Source organism: Micropterus dolomieu, linkage group LG15 (assembly GCF_021292245.1).
Source record: "Micropterus dolomieu isolate WLL.071019.BEF.003 ecotype Adirondacks linkage group LG15, ASM2129224v1, whole genome shotgun sequence".
Taxonomy (NCBI): domain Eukaryota; kingdom Metazoa; phylum Chordata; class Actinopteri; order Centrarchiformes; family Centrarchidae; genus Micropterus; species Micropterus dolomieu.
Window position 1 is genome coordinate 4,120,204 of NC_060164.1, and position 17,506 is coordinate 4,137,709.

Below are 17,506 nucleotides of genomic sequence, written 5' to 3' on the forward strand. Positions count from 1 at the left end.
CTTGAAAATGTCCTACTTTTACTTTTCAACACTGCAAAACGTCACCATGTCACATGACATTAAAAGCTTTTGGGAGCATGGCGACTGCAGTTTTCTGAGATCTGAGTTTTCTGCACCAAGTGGGAACCACCATTTAACAAAAGACATTTTGACACATAACTGTATGGAAAAGCACAAGATAGGATAGACTTTATTGGTCCCACACTGGGGAAATTCAGTTGAAAGAGCAGCTCCAGATACATCACAACAGACATGAAAATACACATACCACACAAAATATAAAAGAAATAGAAAGACAAGAAAAATTGTGTACGCTATACTGTATATACCTTTTATATACAGATGTGATTAATATGGAACATAGCACAGGTCACAGCAGGAGGCAGATGCATGTGTAGAAACATATTGGACAGGACAGAATCCAGCAGTGTAGTTTAGCGTCAATAGAGGCTATAAAAGTAGGGCTATGGATGTGCAGTACAGGTACAGTGTGAATAAGAAATATTATAATAATGTGTATTTACACAGTACAGAAATAAAAGTGACAGTGCTGTAGTACCGCTCCTTCTTGCACTGAGGGTGCAGCAGTCTATTCCTGAAGACGTTGCTCAGGAACCACACAGTCTGATGCAGGGGGTGAGAGGTGTTGTCCATGGTTGACATCAGCTTGGCTAACATCGTCCTCTCACCGGCCTCCTCTATGGTGTCTAGAGGGCAGTCAAGGACAGAACTAGCCCTCTTAACCACTTTATTGAATCTTTTTCTGTTCCTCTCTGGGCTTCAAGCTCCCCAACAGACTACTGCAGATGCCACCACAGTGCTGTAGTACTTCAGTCTCCTCAGCAGATGAAGAGGACTTTGGACCTTCTTGTACAGGACATCTGTGTTGTTGAACCTACCCAGTTTATTGTTGCGGTGAACACCAAGTTCCCACCATCTCAATTTCCAAACCCTGGATGTTCACCAGCGTAGTCTAGGACGCCTTCCTGCGGAGGTCTACCAACATCTCCTTTGTCTTGCCGGTATTAATGGTGAAGTTGGTTAAGCTCACACCAGTTGACAAAGTCGGCGATGACCTCCCGATAAAAGATACTGTAAGGTTGCAAAGGCCAGAGAGGGAATGGTTGAACTCAGTGTCTCATATGTCTGCACTCACAAGTGTGTATAATCAAATGAATGATTACTGAAGTCTATGTACCTGCTTCAGTTAAAGGGGTCCTGGTGTGAACCCCTTTCACAGCAGACAGTTTGACTAATCATAGCAGGAAAATCGCAAGTCAAAGAAATTTGGGTATTTGGATTTTCCTGCTATGACCTTTTCATGTCTGCTGCATGCCTACTCACTGGCACGTCTTACTGGGACACTTGATTATAACAGAACTTTCTTAGTGCTATCAGTAACACATGGGTTTTTCCTAGTACAGATTTTCCTCATAAACAAGGGGAAAGACTGCAGAAACAATGTGCAGATAGAACAACCTGTCCACTAGAAATTAAGTTTATAAACAACTAATTTCCTACAGCAAACACAATTTGAAGGAAACATAATGCCAATTTTCTATTAACCTAATGAGGAAGAGTCAACATCCGCTTATAGTGTCTACAGCATTTTTTTCCCTTTTTATGGTCATGTTAAGGCACTCAGGGATCTTGGTTAAGATTAAGGAAAGATCATGGTGTGGAGTGATGCAGTATGTGACACGTTTATTGACATTTAACTTAAACTACTACCTTTCCCTATCCTCAACGTTTGTTACCTACCTAACACATGCCACCACAGCTCCTGTGAGATATGTAAGTAGCACTATAAATATAATTCAGACTGTGATTGCATTTGTTATCGAGGAAACTCTTTAGCAAGAGGGGGAGATAATTCAGCATTACTCTCAACAGTAGGATATTTTCTGCCCAGGATTCTGCCCACCTGTAAAAAGTTGCCTTTTTGGTAACTGACGGCCAATGCACTGTAAAGAGATAAAACATCCACGCGATCACTTAATTACAACAAGATTGTAGTTTTTCACCTTTTTTATTTGAACATATTTTTGTATTTTCCTTTCATCTACAATGCCACCACAGGAGACAGATGTCTTGTAGTTCAGATAAAAAGGCATGGAAGAAAATGGAACTCACTACAAACCACAACACTACAATGCTGTTGGTCCTTGGAAAATACACACGCAGAAGCAATGGTATTGACAAAGATAAGGGTGTTGACAAAAATAATTCACCGCTTAATTTTTCAAACATTTAATTGAAAGATAAAACCAGGATGTGAGGAAATACTTAAGACATGCCATACATTAACAGATGCATTGTCATTTAAAAATCTGTAGACCACTTAACAATAGGAAGCATGTTGACATTCTGGAAAATGCACTTGTTTGAAAATCAGTCTGGGATGCATTTAGCCTTGGTTGGCACCAACACTGGAGGCAACTCAATCAAGAGTGGAAACCTGCTTCCAGTCTTGGTGCCAAGTCTGGGTAAGACCCATCTCCGTACTAGATGCACAAGGATAAAACTGATATAAACCTTATCTTTTGACTGAAGCTGACAGCAACAAGTGCACTTCCACACTGTCCCTTGCACAATGATGAATTAGTCCTTGATGCCTATCTCCCTCTTCTTCTTACCATCAAAACAAAAACTAACTGGGAAGAGGAAAAAAAATAACTTGATTCCCAGGAGTGCAATGATAAAACTTGGCCTTTTTAAGTGTAGAAACTTGGGCTGCAACAAGCTTCCATCATCACCCCAGGAATCAGGGTAACATAGAAATGGAAACTGAGAAGCATAATATAACAATTAGGACTTATTCCCCTTCTCCTTTTTCTTCTTATTCTTCTTCTCCTTCTTCTTTTTCTTTTTAGGTGATTTTGCTTTATGTGTTTTTCCTTTGTTATCATCACTACTTTCACTGCTTTCATCTTTTACTTGGTTATCTTTTTCTCTGCTCTCTTTGGATGATTTTCCCTTTTTGTCCGTGTCTTCCACTTTGCTATGGCTCCCAATGGCCTGCTTGTTGTTCACCTCCTCCTTGACCTTGATGTCTGGAGGAGGTGTCCGTCCACGGGATACCGTTATGAGCATCCTCTCCTTCCTCATCTCCTCTTTCAAGGAGATGTTTTCCTGCTTGGCCCTGTGGCCTCTGTGGTCGTCGTTGTGTTTGCTTCTGTGATCTCTCTCGTCTTTCCAGTCTCTGTGATTTCCGTGATCTTCTGAATCTCTATGGTAACCGTAGTCCTTGTTAACTCTCCTGTCTGAGGGATGCGAGTGTTGGCTACTGGTACCTTTAAAATAGTGCAAGTGTCCTTTGCTGTCTTTAGCATGGTTGTCCATCTGCACAATCTGCTAAAAACACAAAAAACAATTTTGCAGTGTTAAGATAAAGAAACCAATGAGTCTACGACCACCTTAACAATGAGGATTTAGCTTTTGGCCTTGTTAGTAATGGGGCTAAAATATGAATGGGGCTAAAATGTAATGTTTGCCATGGGGTTGATAAAAATTACAGGATTCATATCCATTAGAGAATCAATGTACAAAGCTTATTTTATGGCAAACTGCCTAAAGCAAGGCTAAAAAAACTCCACAAAAAATCCAAAGGCTTTTACAAATTTATAAGCAATGAAATGCACCCTCTCTCACTGGACTCATGGATGATGTTTTATGGGTTTTTTTAAATGTTTTTATTTTAAAGAATTGAATGCAATTTGTATTATATTGTTTTATGTTGTTTTAGAAAAACGAAAAAACATAAGAGGAAAGTGGGATTACTGGTCATTTGACCTACATTACATTGGATTATGTGCAGCAGACCATGAGACCATCTTTGTACAAGGCATCTACAGATCATCCAGCCAGACTAAACGTCACCACAAGTGCTGCGATCACCCAAGGAAGAGAGAAAAGACACAGGTGGAGTGTGTTCCTTGCTGACTGAACACAAGACTCCGATAAGACCCGAGGAGGCAGTCTCTGTGTTTACATTAATAGTGCAATAGACAACAATGGAGCTCTATGGTCAGGAGGATGATATTTTAGCCTTTGATCCACATACACTCCTTTTTAGTAGATATATTCATTGTAGGAATTGGTCTGTTCATGGGCTTTGGTTAAAATAAAAAATGTATAATATCACCAGACTTATCCACACCATGAGGTAAATAGGAAGAATACTTACACTGCTAGAGTTACTATGGTGGTGGATGTTGGCATGGTTTTCGGCACTATTCAAATCTCCAATGAACTCCTCACATTTCTGGCAGTAAAACCCAATTACTGGTGTCAGAAAACTCAATCCTGCAAATGGACAAAAAAAGCATTGAAGCATCTAAGAGTATTTTACCATCTGGATGACAATAAAGAAAAACAGGAAGTACAGGATTGTCCCTGGAGAAAACTGGTGTACCATCCTGTTTCAACAATTCCTCCAGTTCTTTCATCAAGGACTCCATTTTACTTATTCTTGCTTGTTTCTCTCTCTTCCTTTCCTCCTCGTCCCCTGCCTGGAAAACAAGCGACAAGTTCATAAATATGGGATTGTTCTATTTTTTAACGTGTTCAACTTTACCACTTGGATGCTGAGGAGTCAGTCAATGAGCTTAGAAATCCTTTACCTTGTGTTTATCAGAGGATGTCTGAGATGTGCCACTGCCATCTCTTTTTGCCCGCTTCTCCTTTGTTGCTTGAGAAAGAAAGTACAACAACATAACCCTATATTCTACATCAAATGCATTAAACAATAAGAGAAGAAACAGAGAAGAAAAATCATCAGGCCATGTGGCATCACTTTCCAGATTATCAGATACACTTCCTTCTCCTTGACAACTGGAGAGAAAGAGTTCCAAAATGAACTTGACACATCTTATAATTCTAAATGACTACCTTTAGAAAAGTAACGTACACCAAAATAAGCTAGACATTAACCATGCATACACACAGGTCAGAGGCCTGTACTATGAAGTAGGATCAGAGTTTAGCAAGGTAACTTCAGGTTTCACCCTGGGTAGTGTTGCACTGTATACTGATACTAGAAAGGTATCACACCCTGATGTTACAAACAATACAATACTGCCTTTTATTATAGAATCGATACTTTAACAATGACAGAGCTCCTCCACGCAGAGCAGTATGTGTGTGCGCAGCTCTCAGCCGCTCCCCTCCCTGCCAGCAGAGTGGGCGTGGCCTACGCTGCCGCTCCCGGAGAGACATGGCTAAAAACACAAGCTCCTCCACGGCTTGTCAACAAAGCAGACGCATGGAGCAAACTGTAGAATTATTTTGCTTATGTAGCCGACAGTGGAAGCAAGACCCTGGACACCACAAAGCCCATCTGTAAAAGATCAGTCGAATGAGTGTGATATATTGTGTGACAGCTAACTTTTCTTGCATCAGAGTTTGACGATAATTTAAGGGCAAAGTTAACGGTTTAATTTGGTTTTAGCATTTTAGCTAACTTACCAATGTGGCAAACGTCTCTATATGCAAACTCAACGTTCACATTTAAACTGCAAAAAATCAGCCGCTCACAAGTAGGCCTATGAAGACAACACCAACTGTAAGTGATACATTTACTCAAATCAGTACTGGTAATGCTGATCAAGGCATGTACATTTGTGTCGATTATTTCTATTAACATGCTTTCAGTAGAGCGCAGACCTCTGATATAGTGGATATCAGATTACTACATGTGAAAGCATTAATAACAATGACATTGACTGATTACTTTGGCAGCAAATCCAACTGGCCTCACAGCTGCATACCACATGTAACCACACCAGCCTAGGAACTCCGATTCTCTCTGACCAATCAGCAGTCTGCCGTGTTTTCACGTCACATTTTAGTATCGCCTCAGCTGGCTTGGAACCTCGGCAGAGGTGATACAAAAAAAAGTACCTGGAAGCAGGTACAGGTACAACTTTTCCACGATGGAAAACCAAACAAAGCGAGGCAAATCGAGCTGGTACCGTGCAGTAGAAAAGGGGCTATAGAGAAATCTTAGATCTTTTGAATTCAGCTCATGACGAATGGGGGCAAAAACAAAAGCATTGCATTTATAATTTTGTTCAGTGTTTTTTTAAAAAAGTCCAGTGACTTCCTAAACTAGCTCGGCTCTGCAATTTTTAACAAGCATTACAGGAGTAAATAGTGCATTTGCTGGGGACTATTTTCAGCTGTGGAATAATACATGTTTCACAAAGTAGTAGGGGTGTAATGAGACAGCTCCTGAGATGAAACACAATATTGGGTTCATGAGATTAAGATGAGACCAACACAATTTTTAAGAAATCTTCAATGCTGAATTATATGAAATTCTGAGCATTTAACACTTAATTTCCTGCATTCTGGTGAATTTTTCTGTATTTTTATGGTGAAATTCAGAAAACAGAATATAATGCAGAAAATAATTTTACTTTTAGATGTTTCTCCAGTAGATGAACTTTTCTCATGTAATATCCTTCTTTTGTGTCTTTTGTTTGAAGAAGTAACCTCTTTAAATGGGCATGTGGCACCTTCTATCCAAAGCGACTTACAATTGCTATACATGTCAGAGTTCGCACGACTTTACGCATGCAACTAAGGGTTAAGTCTCTTGCTCAGGGACACATTGGTGGACGTGTCAGTGGGGAATTGAACCGGGCACACCAAAAGATGCACACCAAAGGCATGCATCTTATCCACTACGCTATCACCACCCCTAAATGAATTGATTTTTATTCTGTTATTAACTCCTGGACTTTGATAGCTCCTGTATTTCAGCAGGGTTTTTGCTCATGTTCAAATATTTTGTAAATATTACACCTTCAAACTATTTTATTGTCTTCCAACAGTGTGTCTCACTTGACAATTTCTGGACATGTCAGAGATCACAGATGTGGGAGGGTTTTTGAATGTTCAGAAAGTTTAGAACATGAGCAGAAAACCTGCTGAAACACAGGAGCTAATAAAGTGCAGGGGTTTATAACTGAATTGAAATTAATTGATTTATCATAGAGGTGAAAAGGTGCCATATGCACAAAGACTTAACTTCCGTATGAAATAAGTTGATCTACAGGAGAAACATATCTGACAGCAATATAGAATGCCTGAGAGCTGCACTGAATTATACATTAGTAAACCATTAAATGCAGTGCATGATTTTTTTCCTCAATAAGTTGTTCCAGACAAATTCAGAATGCAGGAAATTAAGTATTTAAAACAGAAATTTTTCAGCAAAATTATCAGGTTATCAGCCCCCAATTTTTCAAAATCCTGGCAATGTCCCTGGTGTAACCCGCCTTTTGCCCGATGTCAGCTGGGATTAGCTCCTGCCCCCCCGCGACCCTGTACCTGTATGTTTGGTTGATGATGGATGGATAAATAGATGGATGGATGATCGACTAATCGAAAAAATAATTGAGATTAGTCGACTATGAAAATAATCATTAGCTGCAGCCCTAACTACGACTATGATGAAGTTTAATCTTTTATTCCATACAGTATTCTCACCTTTGATCAGAGACTGTAGAGACTCCAGAGCTTGCCGTACGTTCGGGTTATTCAGTGCTGGCAATGTTAAGCCTGCTGCTGTTGCTTCTGAGCCGAGAAGTACAGGAGGTATCTGCTTCCCCTCCTTCTGCCCCTGCATCTTCACCATGATCTCGCTGATGTCTGCTGTGCCCAGACTTTTTAAAATGTTCTTGATCTTCTCACACTCACTGCTGTCCAGATTGACTAAGCTTGAGGAAGTAATTTGAAGGGGTTGCTTCAGATCAATCACATCCCCTACATTACTGAATACAGACCTATTCTGATGCTGTTGACTGCCAAGAGCAACACTATCCATGTCTTGTAGTTTGGCATGGCCTCCAATCTGGGAAATTGATGCAAAAAGTGTAGTGGAGGACTTAATGGCTTGTTTTCCTCCAGTGTCTTCATTCCCATACAAGAACGACTCTTCATCTTCCAGCTCATCAGCTTTCTGGACTGCAGATTCCTCTTGACTTTGAGCCTGAAGCCAAGAGAAGTCGCTGCCTACTCTGTCATGGGGAAGGAGCATACTGTCGTTTTCCAATGATGTTGAATTCTCCAGACTGTCATGTTTCTGATGTCTGTGCTCATCCGGCACAATCTCCACTTTTTTGCTTTCATCTGAGGCCTGTACAGGAGAAAGAGATGCATTAACTAACCATGATTTAAAGTATTTTATCTAGTGCTTGCATAACATATTTAAACAATTTTTTAAGTGTTAAAGAGGTGGTATTATGCTTTTTGTCTTTTTCCCTCTCCTTTATTTTGTTTTAGACTTTTTTTTTTTGCATGTAACAGGTTTGCAAAGCCCAAAGTCATTTCCCATCTCCCACAGAAAACTCTGAATTGCTTGAAAACAGTTCGTTTGTAGTCCAGTCGTTTCGAAATGACGTCATATAATGCTCGGCAAGCGGCTAGTCCGACACACCCTCAAAAACACCGGTTGAAAAACAGTGAGCTGCAGCACACAGCTCTCCTCTCCCTTCCAAACACTAGCTACCCTCCAGGAGGTCAATGGACATAAAGTTGTTACTGTGATGTAGAGACAGAGCTCAGTTAAAACTTTATGGATGAAAGATACTTTTGTTAAAGATTAATAACTCACCGCTCTGAAACTCTTGCTACAGTCCAAGTTGCCAAGCTGGTCGGCAACATGTAGCCTACTGCTGAATCGAAGCTGTTTACCGTCTTTTCACTGATCCGCCTTTCTCTGCTTCTGATTGGCTAGCAGTCCTTAACTAGGAACTGCGCATGTGCAACTTCCAACAAAAGATAATTTAGAGACAAGATGCATCACTCCATAGCTAAAACGAAGCCTTCAACACAGGGTGAAAAGAGGAGCTGCAGCAATGTGCAGTATGACAAAATCTGGTGTTTTTTGAAAATTAAACCATGTAAACCTGTTCTGGAACAAACCCTAAGTAGGATTTTGAACCTGAAAATGAGCATAATACCACCTCTTTAATGTTTCCAAAATCCTTCTCACTAGTGAAAGTTTGTTACTCTTGAGTTTCCAAACCTTTCTATTTTTCAGCAAATAAAACAAAAATGTCATTCCTTATTAAATCATTTTCAATAATAAAAGATGCAGCTTATTGCTTTAATACAGAACAATTACGATTCTCATTAATATTTACATAGAAGTAAATAATAATTTACATTTTCCCCAGAAGGCAGTAGTGTTAAAACTGAAGATATACATTTAATAACACGACACTTTACTTGCACTGGCATTTTTGTAGTTATAGCTGCTCAATGTATTAACTATTATTCTTTGTCTTTGTAATGTTTATCTTTATAATAACAAACAAGAGCTGTTTGGTGTGTAGTTTCTACACACAGAGGCTTTACACTGTGTGTAGAATGGAAATAATTGCTGTCTCCCTGCCCATTTCAGTGTTTAGTTAGTGTTTGGCTGGCGTGCCACTTCTGAAAGCAGTAAGTAAAGCTCGTCTGCGATGTACTAAAGCAATTGTGTGCTTGACAATTTGTTAAAGAATTATGCTCAAGTCACCTCCCAGGCTCCATAGTTTTTATTTATTGGCCTACTCAATAGTTAAATGTAGTTGATGGGAAAGTGAATGAGGATTTTCAGGATGAATATCACTGAAAGGTGAGTTTTTTCAGAAGCCTACGGCCAGAAAAAACTAAGGTATACTTAGGTGTCTAAAAGCACAAACACTACAACACCACTGGCCTGAAATTTTATGATAAAGCAAATATATGCATGTTACTAACTCGACTTCTTCCCTCTGCCATAGTTTGTGCTTTCTCATCCATAGAATTATCATTAATAGTCCCACCCTGAGTCAGGGTTCTGTTCGAGGTTTGTACCTGCTAAAAAGGAGTTTTTCTTTGACTGTATCTGCCAACTGCTTGCTCAGGGTGGCAATTGTTGGGTCTCTGGTAATAATATTACAAAGTATGGTCTAGACCTGCTCTTTGTGAAAACTGCAATGAGATGACTTCTGTTATGAGAACTATATAAATAAAACTGAATTGAGTTGAATTCTCTTGTCAAGTTTGTTTTTAAAAATCCCAACTTTTCTGTGGGAAGGGGAGTCTGATTGTTTCAAGGCCTTTTTTGTGCCTGTACACAATTATGTATGGCCCCTAGTCATTTGGTTCTGCTTTACTTACTTTCAGATGTTTAAACTTTTTGTTATTTCTTAATACTCAGCAGAGCAGTATTCAATCAGCTATTTAACACCTCTTTCAGTCTGTGGCGAGGTGCAGCCATAATGTATTTAAGTCAACATGAAGTAGGCCGCAAGCCATTTTTTTGTACCGCTAAATTATCATAATAAAGACAATAGATGCACTTCTGTTTATGGTTTATACATGCTAGTAGTTTGTCTGGAATTGTAGCTGTACATATAATCTTGTTAATTTTTTATAGACAAGCTGTGAGGCAAACTGCTGCTCCACTTGGTCGATACCACTTTTAGCTTGAACTCTTGGATAGCGTAAGTATTATGAAAATGCCGTTGGTGTAACTAAACAGTATCTTCAAGAACCACACTTTATATAGAGATGTACTCTGATAATTGACTAAAATAAGATATTTTGTAGAATGTATGATGAGCTCTACCTGAATAGTGAGGATGGCATCTTTGAGGGTGGGCAACCGCTCTTCCAGTTCTTTGCTGTTCATGACCAGCTTCAGTCCTTCTAAGAGACTACTCCCGGTCAGATTATTACTACTGCTTACACTGCTGCAGCTGTGGCTGGGGCTCCTCTTTCTCTTTTTGTCTTTGCCACGGCTCTTTTCACCACTGCTACTTCGTGACATGGACCTCCTGACATGGCTTTTGCTCCTTGCATGACTCTTCTTCTTGCTTCGGCTCCGACTCCTACTGCGAGCCCTGCTTTTGCTTCTTGCCCTGCTTTTACTTCTAGCTCGACTCTTGCCACGAGCACGACTTTTGCTCCTTCCTCTGCTACGACTGCGTGCTCGGCTTTTGCTTCGTGCACGACTCTTGGCTTGAGATTTGCCCCGGCTTTTGCCACGACTGCGGCTTCGACTGCGGCTCTCGCTCCTGGTCACATGCTTCTGGTACTCCTTGTCTGATTTGACTGCTTCTTTCAGAACATTAGCCGACTTAAAAGCATCAGCCAGGTTGTATGCCATGTTCCCTTTGAGATAGTCTGGGAGAGGCTTGTTGGCTGCAATGCATCTCAGGAATTCCTCACCAGCTCGGTCACTGAAAATCAACAATGCATGTGTTTCAAACACCAGCAAACACAAAAGTATTTATCATTAGACTTGCACAAAACTTTTAATTCTAGAGCTGTGCGATATGACTAATCTCACATCCCGATATAGGTAATTTCATATCCCAATTACAATACATATCCCATCCATCCATCGTCAACCGCTTATCCTGCGTACAGGGTCGCGGGGGATACATATCCCAATATAGAACTTTTTTTGTAAATTCAATGAAATATACTGTTGGAATTTCCAACAGTAACTCATATTTCTCTGCGTCATAAAGGTGGGGTATGCAATTATAGAGAAATCCAATACCACAACAAACACCATGATATAGATTGAACAAAGACACAGCAAGTAATGTAACTAAGGTGAGCTAAATTGTAGGTTAGCAAACTGATGCTATTTGCTGCTGCAAAGCTAACAAGAGAGGACGAGATGGGACGGTTCCAGAGCAGCACAGCAGCTCCAGACAGTGATACTCACAACTCTCCTGCCGCTATAGCTAACATCACAATAACAGCATGTCTTGGTGAGCTACAAAGTACAAAGTAAGCTGAATATCCGTGGGCAAGTCCTTAAACGTTTCCTGACACACAAATCATGGCTGATACTGCCGGAATAGTGTTGTGCAGCTCGTCCATTCAACAGACTCGTTTTTGCTTGCATGGTCTGATTGTTAAAACAACTTACAGTCCAGAGCCATGATCATAACATCATAACAGGCACCTTCTCAGCAACAGGTTAACATATATAAATCTGTTTCTAGAGCATAATTGTAAACAATAGAGGTTTTTCTATCGTCAAACAATATCATATCGCACAGCCCTGATTAACACACACACACAAATATATACCTGTTGTCTGTAGGATGATGTTCCACAGGAGTGGGATTCCACTGTGGGACCCCAGTGTGCGGTGGTTCTGGGTTGATCTGCTGCCTGCCTCCCAAAGCAACCACTGTACTATGGTCTATGGAGAAGCTGCTACAGTGGGGCTGAGAGTATTCAGAATTTATGTTATAGTGCTGTACAAGACAGAACTGCAATAGCATATTTAATACTTTGTAAATCAAAAACGGACAGTTGTACATGTTCAAATGTTTTCCCTTTGATCAAAATGGGAATTATTTAAATGGTCTGTGGTTACAACACAGACAATATACATAACGTTTTACAATTTGTCATGGGGTCACATCAAATCCTACTGTCGATCAGCTGCCTCTTGCAGCAAATTCCATGATATACAAATTGAAAATGCTAGTCAACAGAAAAAAATGGCACAGGTGTACATGAAATTGACTAGCCATTTCCCATTTGTCAGAAACAATCGAGATATTGTGTAGAGTAAGGAACAACCAGGACATGCGGGTCAATACTTTTCTTCTGACCTACATGACCAAGTAATGCTGTTAAAGTACTTTATTCCTTTGTAGACCAATAAACTGCAAAGGTATAGTACCAGTCAAAATGATGAAGGGAACTGGTGTACTTTTTGTTTAAATTGTAGGAAAACTGTCAGCCTTTGGCATATATATCATAAAAGGGTCCGGAGACAAAATTTGTTTTGGAAATTACTAGGGCTGACCCCGAATAGTCGAAGATTTGATGCTTCAATGGGCGGAGCCTGATTCGACTGTCAATCTCACAGTCGAAGCTTCGCAGCACTGTTTCGCAATCTGCGTTCTTTTCTGTACTTGTGTTATTGTGGACTTGTGAAACGTCATCAGTCGCAGCCAAAGTACTGTTCCAATTCAAAAGTCCGCATCTAGCCAAGTACAGTCAAATACCTGGATGTGTTCTCGCCCCGCCCCTTTTTACCGAGCCTGCATCGGTGGTGACTTGTGTGGACTTCGGATAGCCAGATATCCCAGAATGCATTTTGCCGCCAAAAAGCAGAAATGTCGGAGGAGAAAACTCACAACTGTAACTTATAATACTGATCTTCTTGTGTCATATAGTAGTTTTAAGAGTTTTTTTTATGCGGGAATATAATTGTTTAAACTTCAAATATGTGGTTGATTTCTCAAGACAGAGCTGATTTAAAAAATTGCTACAACGTTTTCGGAGATGTGAGATCCCGCCCACTAACAGGTCCGGCTGTCATCAAGTCCGCTGCTGCTCCAATTACTGAATGACTGACTGCGTGCTCCTGTTCCTGGGAGTTTGTACTCCCTAGCCGAACTTGCCAAGTTCGAGCTTTAAAGTACAGAAGTCCGAACTTGGCAAACTCGGTACTGAGAAACAGCCATGCCATTTTGGCGATACAGGGGTGCTGAATGTTTGATTTTACATAGAACTACCAGTTTTCTTCCATTAAGTTAATATACAGCCTATTACAATACACATTTCAAAGTTTAATGCTGTAAATAAACATGTAAAAAGAATGAAACTTTCAACAAATGTTTTTGAAGTGCGTGAATAAATCCAAAATTGTAACCCTAACCCTGGGTCGTAAGTGTGCATGTGTAAGCAAAACGCATATGTGTGCAGTGGTGGAAGAGGAACACTTGCTGAAGAGATGGCGCTCCAGCTTCACTGGTGTTGTGCCCAGTTGTCCGCACCTCGCGGGACTTTTGGATAATTTATCACTGTTGATGAACCACATGAAGAATATTTTATCGTTTTTAAATAGCCGGCTACTTGAAATAGACCTGCGAGGAACCATGATGTGCATGCAGTTGTCGGCAGCAGTAACTCTGCACTAGAACGGTGAATGACAGGTGAGAGAGCACCTCAGTTTAGCTGGAAATTTACAGTGTAAGTTGAATGAAAACAGACTGCAGCTCTGCAGCTTCTCAAGCTTAAAGCAGAGCTACCGTGTGCGTAACCCCCCCCGCGCGCTTGCAATTGCCGCGCGATTCTGATTCGACTATGTAAATCCTTAGTCAGGGACAGCCCTAGAAATTACTTTTGAAAATTGGGGGTCAGCTAGATTAACAGCACTCGAAGAAATAGGCGACTCAGGAAAAAAAAAAGTTTTTTTAAATGGCATGAAACAAACAATATTATGTTAAAAGGTGCCGTAGAATATTATTTTTCATGTTCATAGTTGAATTTATGGTTTCTAATAGGGATGTCACGATACCAGAAATTTAGCAGTTGATAGTCATTACCAGTACAATTTCACAATTCTAAATACCACGGTAAAAAAACATAAAAAACAATAAATCCCATGTACTTCAACATAACACTCATTTAATAAAAACATTTTAGCAATACAATAAACTAAACAGAGTCAAAGTTGTTAGAAAACATCCAGGCCAGATAAGAGGTTATTGATCAACATATTAATAAATGAGCTACTGAAATTACAGATTCGCACTGTGCATTTTAATTATTAAATTGCTTAATTTTCTGAACTTTTCTTTACAAACTCACAGTGAAATGTTTAAGGGTGGTTACTATTGTGGCAGTTGTCTGAGTTTTTTATATTGAAAACAAAAACGATGTGATGTGACGATTGAAATAAATCCTATTGCACTTTTAAGACGTCCCTAACTTTTTTTTAAAGATATAATAAGCTTACCGCTTTGATGTGTTATGTGGGCGCAGATAGTGTGGGGGAGTTTTCTGAAGCCCAAATGTTGAGATTCTGTGTCACTATTTGAGCATCTTTCATGGCATGAGTGGATTTTTCTTTTCATTGCTTTATGAAATTGATTTAGAAAAATGTTTGGAAGACTGTTAAGTGTGTTAAATAACTTAATCTGATGTTTAAAGTGACGAGAACTTTTTAAAAGTTAACTGGAACGACCACTTTTTCAGCGCCTGACGCTTTAAGGTGGAAACACCAACACACAGCCAAGCTGAAAGAATAAGGCACAAACATTCACACCGTCTGCGATTTCTGTCTTCCTGCATGTGTCAGCTGCAGCTGTGTACCAATTTTTATTTGTCCCACATTACAGTTTGAGCTTAGTTTGTAAAATATGCTGCTCTGCTGATTTTTTTCCATGTCTGTGATTGGTCATCTGCTTCTAACACCGCCTCTTATGTGAACGCGCTCATGGCTGAATTGGGCAACCCTAGGTTGACTTAGCAAGTTGCTAACCAGCTTCTTGGTACCATTTATCCCAACCGCCATTGTTAGGGTTAGTGAAATCATAACAAAAAGTTATCCTGGGTGTGTTGAACTTGCTTCGTGGTACGGGACCCTGGATGACTGAGAGCCTTCACAGAAAAGGTAAATACAGTTTTCCATTCTACGGCACTTTCAACCACGTTGTCATACTACTTATAACTAATGCAATACAAGTTGGAATTAGCGCCGTCGGCACAGGTTTTTCATTTGCTAGAAGTCTCATAATCAAAAACGCCAGTTCAGTCGTTTCGCTTAAATTGCGAAGCTAGTACCCATTAGACAAGCTAAAAATTGACCCAACTACTATGTGCACTGTGGAGGAGGTGCATACATGCTACAACGTAGCTATGGCAGAAATGTGCATCACTGTAGCTATGCCATAACTATAAATCCAACATAAGGTTGTGCTTGTCACACAATGGTATTCCTTTTTGCCATACATCACACATTTTCCGCACTTCCAATTCTCAAAACAGTGCTTGTATGGTAAGCAACAGCACAGTGTATATTTCCATCTGTGGCTGTATTTGTCACAGATTAGTGGTAAAATGTGTAGCATTTCTGAGATCAGGTACCACAGTAAAGACAAAAAGGACCAGCTCAAAGAACGACAGCAAACAGGTTTCCTTTTTACCTTCTGATATATTTTGTGGTAACACTGTTGAAATTCACTTTGTGGAAGAAAACAATACACAACAACAGGAAGACATGATCATAGGTTGATACACACAATATAAATGAAAGAAATGATACAATGTTTACCACATATATGACATATATAGAATTGAACGGGATGCTCAAAAGTAAACCCTTATTTTATTTGATAGTTATCGAAACATTTCACGCTGGACAAAGTGTTGGAGCACAAGTGGTGAGGGCTTTGAGAGGAGGGCACAAGGAGAGTGTGATTTCCACATAATCTGCATAATAAGGAGAGAACTTCACTCTTCCTGCAGGCGCTAGGCGCTCCAAAGCCTCTGGCAGAACCCCCCCAAACTTTGACAGAGAATTGAAACTGCAAACCATGTCGTAAAAAAAAAAAAAAAAAAAAAAAAAAAAAAACAGACCCTAAAGAAACTATCAGAAAAGTGTCACTGAAAAATATCAAATCACAACTGAATTTGAAAAATATCAAAATAAAATAAGAATATAGGTTTGTCAGTGTATGGTAACAAGTGTGTTACATTCATTCTTTATTGGAATCTTGGATTTTTAAAAATGTTTTTATGTTTCAGTGCCAATACTATTTTAGTGCCAAATATTGACATGTCCTGGCTCCACAGGCATCTATTACCATGCATGCAATCATTGCATGCATGGTAATTTAAGTACAATTATTCAAGAACTGTACAATTTGAGGATACTTACACTCTAGGAAAAGTATTTCCTTTTGGTCATACTTTATACATCCACACCACTACATTTACTCTGAATTTATTCCGTTGACCTTTTCGTCAAAGTGACGCACAACTGAGGCATATTCTAAATAACCATAAATAAGTAGTGTATTTTCTTCAATGCACTCTTCTTTTTTCCAGCTATAAAGGAATACTGCAAACACTGGTGGTGTGGTCAAATGGCTCTGCCAATCCTTCAGTCCTTTATGTAACTGCAAAATATGGGAAGCAATATAATATAAATTGCCAGTTAATAATTATTGATTTTTTTTATATATATATATACACTACCGTTCAAAAGTTTGGGGTCACATTGAAATGTCCTTTTTTGAAGGAAAAGCACTGTACTTTTCAATGAAGATAACTTTAAACTAGCCTTAACTTTGAAGAAATACACTCTATACATTGCTAATGTGGTAAATGACTATTCTAGCCGCAAATGTCTGGTTTTTGGTGCAATATCTACATAGGTGTATAGAGGCCCATTTCCAGCAACTATCACTCCAGTGTTCTAATGGTACAATGTGTTTGCTCATTGGCTCAGAAGGCTAATTGATGATTAGAAAACCCTTGTGCAATCATGTTCACACATCTGAAAACAGTTTAGGTCGTTACAGAAGCTACAAAACTGACCTTCCTTTGAGCAGATTGAGTTTCTGGAGCATCACATTTGTGGGGTCAATTAAACGCTCAAAATGGCCAGAAAAACAGAACTTTCATCTGAAACTCGACAGTCTATTCTTGTTCTTAGAAATGAAGGCTATTCCATGCGAGACATTGCTAAGAAATTGAAGAT

The 17,506-nt window shown here is 39.6% G+C and overlaps 1 protein-coding gene across 2 annotated transcripts in view; it reads right to left on the minus strand.

Moving 5' to 3' along the window:
- Positions 1-2,013: 2,013 nt before the first annotated feature.
- The window catches only part of si:ch211-195b21.5, a 22,295-nt gene continuing 6,802 nt past the window's right edge, over positions 2,014-17,506 (minus strand). The window contains exons 2-8 of one of the 2 annotated variants that reach the window (XM_046071144.1): positions 12,088-12,227; positions 10,607-11,219; positions 7,495-8,143; positions 4,623-4,690; positions 4,415-4,511; positions 4,187-4,305; positions 2,014-3,351 (exon numbers count right to left, since the gene is read on the minus strand). In XM_046071144.1, coding sequence (XP_045927100.1) covers positions 2,809-3,351; positions 4,187-4,305; positions 4,415-4,511; positions 4,623-4,690; positions 7,495-8,143; positions 10,607-11,219; positions 12,088-12,227 — 2,229 coding nt within the window. In that variant the 3' untranslated portion in view covers positions 2,014-2,808. Of the gene's footprint in view, positions 3,355-4,186; positions 4,306-4,414; positions 4,512-4,622; positions 4,691-7,494; positions 8,144-10,606; positions 11,220-12,087; positions 12,228-17,506 lie in introns of both variants that reach the window. The other variant, XM_046071143.1, reaches the window with a different exon arrangement.